The sequence below is a fragment of the Bicyclus anynana genome, chromosome 25, assembly GCF_947172395.1.
Source record: "Bicyclus anynana chromosome 25, ilBicAnyn1.1, whole genome shotgun sequence".
Taxonomy (NCBI): Eukaryota; Metazoa; Arthropoda; class Insecta; order Lepidoptera; family Nymphalidae; genus Bicyclus; species Bicyclus anynana.
Window position 1 is genome coordinate 10,367,477 of NC_069107.1, and position 9,628 is coordinate 10,377,104.

Below are 9,628 nucleotides of genomic sequence, written 5' to 3' on the forward strand. Positions count from 1 at the left end.
AAATTATAATGTAAAAATTATTAACAAATGTATTGTCGATTCAATATCAATGGAAGGCTGATTTTCGACATGATTTTTAGTCTCTTTTTTTTGTTTTGGATTAATAATACAATCCTAAAGTTAATTATTATGCTCATAATAATACTTCATCTAGCTTTGATACTGGAAAACCATTAAATCTAACGACTTTTATAGAATATCGTACTAAGAGCCATAGTACTTAGTTAAGAGTTTAGCTCGAATCGCAAGGAATTTTATTCAAACGTCTTCGTTTTGATAACTGAAGTCTCTCGTGTAGACGATTTAAAAATCACAAAGAGTATACCTTTACATTTAGATACGAACCTAAAAGAGTATTTACAGCGTTCCGCACATAACAAGCTAGATGACGTCATCACAAATCCAAAATGGCAGACATAACATGTTTTACGTTAATTCATTTCACCGTTTAGCGTTTGGAAAAACCAAACTATTAGGATTCATGCGATAGGAGCTAAGCTAAACTGCGTAGTAGAATAGCTTCGCTAGCAATAGGTGTTGTTGCACCTTGACAAACACAAAGCTTATAAAACATTGAAGATACGCGCCGTGTACCCCTAGCACGAGATTTTTCATTTCGAACTTTTTAACGCTCATAAAATAAGATCAAGAGTGTAAAAAAATAGTCATACTTAATGAACCTCTACAGAAGTTCCTATTGTGATATAAAAAATAAATTCAGTTTGTGAACTATAAATTAAATATAGCACTGTTAATTCTTAGTTTTAATTTATTTTAATTATAATGTGTTGTTCTTGTAATTAAAGATCGTGATTCTAATTATAAAATGATAAAAAAAAGTTTGTAAGCCTGAGGTTTTCGTTTAAGTAATGTTTTTTTAATTTGTATTGTTTACTAGATAAGAGTATCTACATTAATTCTTGATTAAGATGCCCAAATATGAAACTAGTCAGGCATGTTCCAACAAAATCACGTGTATCCATAATTTTGAAATACTACTTACGATATTATCATATTTTGAGTAAAATTGTAAAATGAACAAACAACCCAAGTATTTTTCGAAAACTACAAAACGTCGTACTAGGGATACAAGTCCAGAGCACGAACAAGCCCACTCTGAGCAGCGCCCCCACACAAACATACAAATACACACACTACTTACATCAACAGTTGTGTCTCTCAAAATCCTAAACATTTTAAAAATTTCCTCTAATTTTCCCTTTTTTAAAAAAATATTTACAAAATTTTGATGACCGTTCACTCTCTCGGTTGCCTCTCAACATCCTAATACATTCTACGTAGTCTCATCATCAGTAAATCTCTTGGATTATAAAATTTCAAAGGCAAGTTTGTACCCTCTACTACATACAATTTTCATAACTTGCAAGGAGTAAAATTCAGTTACTGAAAGTAATTTCTTTTTATAATAACAATTCATTGGAAGAATCAACCCCTTTTGTGGGGCTTGTTGTATCCGTTAGTAAGGTCCAATATATTTCGGAGGTCAATCAAACCTGTTTGCGATTAGTTTTACATTGACACTTTAAAGTGACATAAAAAACTTTCCTAGACAACAGACCTCTTATTTTTAACACGCTCATATTAGCTTCACTTGTAACTATGTATGTAAGAAAATCTTGGATGATTTGACCCACTTCCCGGTCTTCGATTAGAATGAAATTTTGCACACGCTCTGAGCTTGATGACAATACATGACTAGCTAACAAACGTCATTACAAATTCAAAATGGCGGACTGGCTGTTTGAAATCCACCCCCATGATATGGATATCAAATTAAAGGGTTTGCTGTCAAGAATACGAAAAAAATAGTCACGTGACTTAAATTCAATATGACGGCCGTCCAAGATGGCGGACAGGCTGTTTAAAACCCACCCATACCATGAGAGGAGTATCAAATGAAGCGGTCTGCTGTCAGGAATACGTAAAAATAGTCACGTGACTTAAATCTCAACATGGTGGACTTCCTAGTGTTTTTTTTAGTTTTTTACACTATTATTATAGAAAAAGAACATTTGTCATATCTTTTAAATACAAATAATAATCCCATTCCCTGGGGGTGACTTGAACCACCACCCCTCGGTGATGAGTCCAGTCGCTTTATCATTGAGTTATTTGAAAGTGATCGAGTTACCGAAACCAATTAACAAAACATCACATCGCAAGGTGTAACCCGTGCGCATCAACTTGCCACCTGGCTACCAAACAGTACAAACATCATTCGAGCGAGTTGTCAAGATAATCCGCACGAGCTGTACAGTCTTACAATGCTCTTCGCCTGTCCACCTAAGACACTGGTTAAACCTCATTTGCCTTTAACTACACCATTATAGTAATATTTTTTATTTTTCATACATTGCTGAAGCATTTGATGAATGAGCGTTATTGTCCAAATTAGTGTCATTTATTTATTTATTAATTATATCAGTTTTAGACTGGTTTACTTATGGGCAAGTACATTATAAAATGCACGATTTCAATTGAAAAATAATTATGTAAATTCTAATTATTTTTGATAAAATAATGGATATATCGTAATTTTTTTGTGTAACGTGGACCTTAAATGGTCTGCTTCAATGGCCGATCTGGATACGTAACAAGAGTTACTTATAAAATGTTAAATATCCGAATTTTTGTCATTTCCCGGTGTATAAAAATTCCTACGTACTTCTTTTTTGACTCCATACCTCAAATAACACTCCGATATATATAATCAGAATGCGAATGCATTTTCTCACATAAGGTACAGACAAAATGCGAATCAATACATTCTTTTTAATTACTGTACTGTTTAAACATATACTGAACAAAATTTTTTTTACAAATTTTAAACATTGATTTACAAATTTTGAACAAGAATGATATAATGGACCAATTCAAGTTTATTTCAAAGACAAATAATTTCAATCTACTACATAATACGTTTCGCACAATTCAATTTCAAACTCTTTCTACATTATTATCGGCAAAGATTTTCTACTATTAGATACGTTACGTGCCTATAAAATCACTGCAAGAAGTGATCCGAATTTAGCTACTCCATTTTTTCGAATTTATATTTTTTTATAGTTTTTACACTTCTTTTTTTTATTTATTGTGTTAGCAATTTTAAATATTGGTCCTACTAAGTCATGATACGTCATGATACGCCAGTACATTGATGTATCATGACAGGAAATACACCTTGAGATTTGTAAATAATAAATTGAGATATTGTCATGATACAAGGTATAAAAGCTACGCGATTGCGGGTCAGTCGTTGGTTTGCTATCGCAGAGACAACAAGTGCCAAGTGATTGCGGTGAAGTGTGATATATCTATATTGTATTGATGCATAATACATAGTATTGAAGATCAACAGTGAATATTATTTCAAAACCCCTCTGAACTTTATAATTGTTTAAATAACTTTCGTTTTTTACAATGCTACTATATAAACTTAAGACAATTAACCACTTTTGATCGAGTAAATTTTTATGGCGCAAGTAACATATCTATGGTATAAAATCTTTGATTATCGGTCTATAAGGGATCATTGGTCACACAACATCCGAGTTAAAGTTGTACATTGAAAGCTGACATAACATCAATATAACATTCATGTATGTAACACCAAACTAACATGTAGAACATCCAATTAACACTATATTCTATTAATTTTCATTTCAATATAACATTCATTGTACTGAGTAAACACTGATTACTGCAACATGTAATATTTTTGAAAATTACAGCAACAATTATCCCTCCCACTCTGTTATAATATTTTTTTTTATTCTTTACAAGTTAGCCCTTGATTACAATCTCACCTGATGGTAAGTGATGATGCAATCTAAGATGGAAGCGGGCTAACTTGTAAGGAACGCTAAATCGCTTGGCGGTACGTTTTTGTCGGTAGGGTGGTAACTAGCCAATGCCAAAGCCTCCCACCAGCCAGACCTGGACCAATTAATCCTCAACCGCCCCAGCCGGGGATCGAACCCAGGACCTCCGTCTTGTAAATCCACCGCCATGTCATTCCATGTCAATAACAACCTCTTTTTTATATTGAAGTGTTTATTTTAAGGAGGGTAATTTTACCGTAAGCCTTTTTTATACAAACATTTAAGCAGTTCAAGCCTGGACTATATTTCCATATTATATATTAAAAGCTGATTTCAAAATTATACTAACACTTATATATTAACATTTCAGCGCAAAATGAACTTTATCACATTGATTTTAAACGTCATATTCGTATGTCTATAAGATATTATAGTGTCAAGTTTGTATGGTGCTAATTATGTTGTAAACAAATATTGAACGAAACCAATCGAATGAACCAAAAAAGAAGGCTCAAATATATTTAAAAAAAATTCATTTACTAATATTTTCATAGCTGTCTTGTAAAGTTTACTGTATTCGCATACCTCTAAATTTTGAATTACATGTGTCTTGAAAGTATTAAAAAAAAAAAAACTTTACAGTAAAAAATACAGTATTTCTACTGCCATATTGATTACAAAAATATTCTTGTCATACGTTTTATGGACTATTCGTTTAATCAGTGGCTTATATAAAGGAAAACCATATACAAAAAAGATTCCGTAGTATAATAGCAATGACCGAACACTTGAGTTTGGTGACTTTCATCAAATCAAAACTACAACAAAAGTCACTGAATTACTGAATAGTTCATTAAAAATTGTTGTTCGTTAACTTGTACAACAGAATAAGAAGCACTTGTTATTTGTAGCAGTCAATCAGATTATAATCTATATTATAATATTATAAAGCTGAAGAGTTTGTTTGTTTGGTTGAACATGCTAATGTCACTGCTAATTCGAATGGAAAAAATATTTTTATGTTGAGAAGAATAACAAAAAATGTGGCAAAAAGTGGAAAATAAAACAATGATTTTGAAATATCCCGTTGCGTGCGTTGCGTAAACAGTTGAAGTTACGCAAAAAATAAGTATGACGGAATTATTTCTCTTTAAAAGTTCTAAAAAAAGGCAGCGGTATTATTTTGTCTGCTTTTTTATCTGTACTTACTATAACCTTTTTTCGCGGACGAAGTCGCGGGCGTTTGTTAGTAAATAGATAAAATTAATAAGTGTAGTAAAAAAAATAAGTTAAAAAATAATAAAACACCAGTTCGCTTAATTCGGCAATAATACGGGTACGTGCATTCCAGCAGCATAGAGGACTATGAGCCTATGGACGCCAGACCTTCGTCATTTTAAAGCTGAAAGTCTGTCATTCCATGATCCTACCGTAAGTACGGTAGGAAGCTAAAGAGTTATTTTATGTTGTATGGGCTTGCACATTGTACAATTTAAATTAATTAATATAATAATTACTCTTAATTTTTTAAAAGTTTTTTACTTTCATTATATGACAGTCAAGTCTGCCAATCCGCATTGGGCCAGCGTGCTGGACTATTGGCCTAACCCCTCTCATTCTGAGAGGAGACTCGAGCTCAGCAGTGAGCCGATTATGGGTTGATAATGATGATATGACAGTGGCAAAAATAACTATTAACAGTGATTTACGAAGGATTACCATGCTTAAAAACAGGGCAATATATGAGATTTCTTTTTCATCCCTTGAACCATGCTAGTTTCCAAAGTCACTAAGGTCCATATACGAGTACCATAGCTGCCTACAGTACTTATCTATGGTGATAGCATGGAATGTCAAATTTTCAGCTTTCAAAAAATGGCAAAGGTCTGGTCCTTACAGGCTCTCTCTCGCCTTTAGCATCGACAATAATGATTACAAAAACGACTATTGCTAATTAAATATGAATAAAAAATTTGATTCCAAATTTATAAAGTAAAATAAATGAATAATAATTTTTAAGTAATGAAAAAATCTAAAATTAATCTGAACAAAAAACCCATTTGGAAATCGTTTAAAAATGAAAATCATGCCAATTCATAAAAAATACAAATGTGCATAGGGTGACAGGAAATCTCATTATTTTGAGAAATTAAACAAAAAATAATTTACTAGATTTTGTAAATCAAAGTGATAATAAAATCATTAAAAGCAGAAATCTCTGAAGTATCTTAGAAGAGGCTGTACAATAGTACACGAAACATCCAAATATCTACGTAATACAAGTTTCATCCCATTCAATTTGTTCATGATAGGTAAATAACTTACAAACAATTCAACCGTAATATTAAACAACTTAAAACAATTTAATGTAGTAATTTTTATTAATTAATATTATTTTTACGAAAAATCTCGAACGAGCACACACAATTCAAACCTGGGACTTTGCGTCGAACGTTACGCACTCCAATAAAATGCACTCAAATCAACCTCACAGCAAAAACGTCATCACTTTAATTCGAATGTCCACATAGTATCCGAGCACCGATACCGTTTCCTACCAATCACTACCACATGGTAGAAAATTCCAATAAATTCTACCATTTGGTAGAATACTGTAATTGCATAACGATTGAATAAAGAATTCGCTAGACATACCACTTGGTATTCACATTGGTTATCACATCAATTTAAATGTTCATACAATAAAAGCGATATTATAACACCCACGCACTCTACCGCATCCTACCTATAACTACCAAAAGCTACCGTTTGTTACCGATTGGTAGTTTTCGGTCGTCCAGTGGTCCGCGCTGAAGCCGCACGTGTCAAAACGTTTTCTACCAAATCCTCCCGTTTTCTACCAATTGGTAGGTTTGGTAGCTCAATGCCTGTCGGGCCGCTCTGCGCAGGAGCCGCACACGTAGTCGTCGTCCTCCCGCAGCGCGCCGCGGCTCAGCCCCACGCAGTGCATGTGGAACCATTGGTCGCAGCCGCCGTCGCATTGCACCCAATCTACTTTTCCTGTTGAAATACATAATATATTTACATTCATACTTTCTGAAGGGTTGGCTTTGGAGGACCATTGGTGAGTAAGACAGAAGAAGCGTAAGCAATCCAAAAGAACAACTAATAGTTTAATGTAACTTTACTAATATGACTTTTAACCTTCAAGAGATTTTCTTTATTTCAAGAAGTTCTCAGCAGCAACTCGTGAGTTGGGAACCCACTCATTCTCATTATGAGCCGATAGTGATCCCTACAGAGTCAAAATTATCACCCGCCGGAACGCTCAACTATACTCTAATTAATATAAATTAATTCATTGCCAAGCCTTTCTCCTGTTCCGTTATATATAAACGTTCATTTTAACTTTCGTTAAAAATAAACAACAAAGCGCCATCTATGATTGCATCGCAACAGGTTCTTGAAGTGTACATAAAGGGTTTGTTTCTAAGTTATTTAGCAACGCCATCTATTGGTAGTTTAAAATAACAAATACTGTTTCACTCTGTCGGTAGGTGGCAGCATCGCCCAATTACACTTTTCGTAACGCATTCACCAACTTACTCCTCAAGTAAAGTGTGCGTAAAGTAGTTTTACTTCAACAAGCCTGGTAATGATGTAGGCCATAAACAGTCCTGATAGTGAAAAAAGCCAAAAGCAATTGCATATAGTTACCCGTGGGCCGCAGACAGGAGGCCGCGGCGCAGTCCTCGTCATCATCAGCTGAAGAGTGCGAAGAGGAGCTGCTCCGCCGGGCGCTCTCACCGCGTACCGCCGCCGCGCGCGCGCCGCCTCGGGTTTGTGCTGCACCAGACATTATTTAGATAAAATATTATTTAGATATACCCGGCGAAATTTGTGAAAAAGCATGAGTGGGAACTTGCGTTAGCGCGCCGCGAAGTATGCGCATTAAAGTATAAAAATACAGACACCGATCGGTGGATTCCACTACCACTACCACTCATATTATTTTAAAAAAGGCAAAATGTTAGGCACAATATTGAGTACAAAGATCAATATATCTCACCCATTCTGGAGTGTCGCGGGTGATGTCGGTTGGGCATGCCCCGCTTGCGTCTCTCCTGTCGCGCCATGTAATGCTTCCGCATCATGAGACCAGAGCCCGATGACATACCCTGAAATACATGAAAACATAAAAGTCATCCAACAAACAAATGGGGCCTAATGTGGGATGCTACTGGGGTTAATACATTGACTCCGCATCACATCAGGGAACAAGAACAAAGACAGGGATGATGTTATATCGGAAGCCGCAGAAGATACTGCTGAAACTGGTAAATGTGCGCCAACCAAAATCTCCGAGTTATATCATCACGGCCAGTTGCCTCGATTGGGAACAGAAAGGCTGGCTCATTTTTTGCTCAAAGGATCAGTCTGGCTGTCCAATGTGGAAATGCAGCAGCAAATTATTCTTGCCACCATTTCACAAGGGCATGACTTATTAGTCATTAGGTAAAATTAACTCGTGTAAAGTTTTTATTGTATTCTTTCTCGATAAAAATTTTTACCATTTCATTTTTAGTTAAGAATATCTCTAAATCAAAATTGCATGAAAATGGAAAAGATTGCATAAATAAAGGTTTTCTTATACAAGCGAAACCAAAATAAATTCTCACCTGTTTCCTGTTTAAGTAATTCGTCGTTGTAGCCGATCCTCTCTTTATTGTTTGCTTTGCGGTGTTTGTACCTGTAAACATACATTGCATTAGTAATTTGAACATACATTTGAACAAGGAAACCGCCCGTCATCCACGCATGGCGGCACTTGTACTTGCGTGTAAGTAATATATTAGTGTGTAAGACAGCGTCAGCCCTTACTGGCTGTTGAAACTTTAATAAAATTAGAAACGTGTTTCTGGCCATTGCTGGGTATTATTTTAGGCTACATCAGGACTGACTGACTGCCAACGATGGATATTGGACTGGACAGGAAAATTATTTATATCTTGATGACTGGCTAAAATGTATTGTGAAGCCATATTGAAACAAAAAAGAAAATGTCCGCCAGTGAACAAGGTGGTGTACCGTGCAGCGGCAGCGGCCGCGTCCGCTTGAGCTGGTGCTGCTGCTTGGCGGCGGTGGTGGCGCGCTTGCGGCGGCCCGCGTCCAGCACGCGCGCCGTGCGCCGGCCCTCGGCCGCGCGCGCCGCCCACACCGCGCTCCACACCGCCGCCTGCTCCTCCAGCCGCACCTGTACGTACAACAGAACAAATTAAACATTCTGCACACTGCGTGACGTCATCCTACGTCACGCACTCGCTGCATGCGGTACGAGTAGTGTATAATTGGGGATTCTTAGGGATAGTAGCTCAGACCAATTACAGGAGGATCAGTATCACACCCAAATTCACAACCAAAATTGTCAGTCATTTTCTGAGGAAAACGAGCTTAGATTTGGTATATATCTTATACTAAACTAGAAGATTTTGCTCGTTTTATACACCATTCAACTACACAAAAAGGTATATTTACAAAGCTCTTTAACCGGCGAACACGATAAAACTATGAAACATCGATACTATTGAGACATTATTTATAATCGCAGGAGATCATATACTTTCGACAGAAAATATAACATCTAGCGAGGCAGGTCCTATACAATAATAATTGGTCTGAGAATAGTAGTGATCAGTAGTGTATTGATGATATGATGAATTCCCAATACACTACTGTATTGGATGGATGACAGTGGATGGCACTCGGCGCGCATTTGGCAACTTTTTTCGCGCATCGGCTTTTTTAAATGGTTTATGTTTATTTTT

General features: G+C 35.9%; 1 protein-coding gene across 1 annotated transcript; it reads right to left on the bottom strand.

Moving 5' to 3' along the window:
- Positions 1–453: 453 nt before the first annotated feature.
- LOC128199502 (lysine-specific demethylase lid-like) lies at positions 454–9,236 on the bottom strand. Its single transcript, XM_052889439.1, has 6 exons — positions 9,189–9,236; positions 8,892–9,057; positions 8,483–8,553; positions 7,873–7,981; positions 7,521–7,649; positions 454–6,863 (listed from the first exon to the last, which is right to left on the bottom strand). The coding sequence occupies exons 1-6, from the start codon at positions 9,234–9,236 to the stop codon at positions 6,724–6,726; spliced, it is 663 nt and encodes a 220-aa protein (XP_052745399.1). The 3' UTR covers positions 454–6,723.
- Between the last annotated feature and the right edge of the window lie 392 nt (positions 9,237–9,628).

Coding starts and splice junctions, on each gene's coding strand:
- LOC128199502 (XM_052889439.1), bottom strand. CDS start 9,236: ATGACTGACAATTTTGGTTGTGAATTTGGGTGTGATACTGATCCTCCT. Junction 8,554..8,891: donor GCGGCCGCTGCCGCTGCACG/GTACACCACCTT, acceptor GTATGTTTACAG/GTACAAACACCGCAAAGCAA. Junction 7,650..7,872: donor CCCGCGACACTCCAGAATGG/GTGAGATATATT, acceptor TGTCTGGTGCAG/CACAAACCCGAGGCGGCGCG.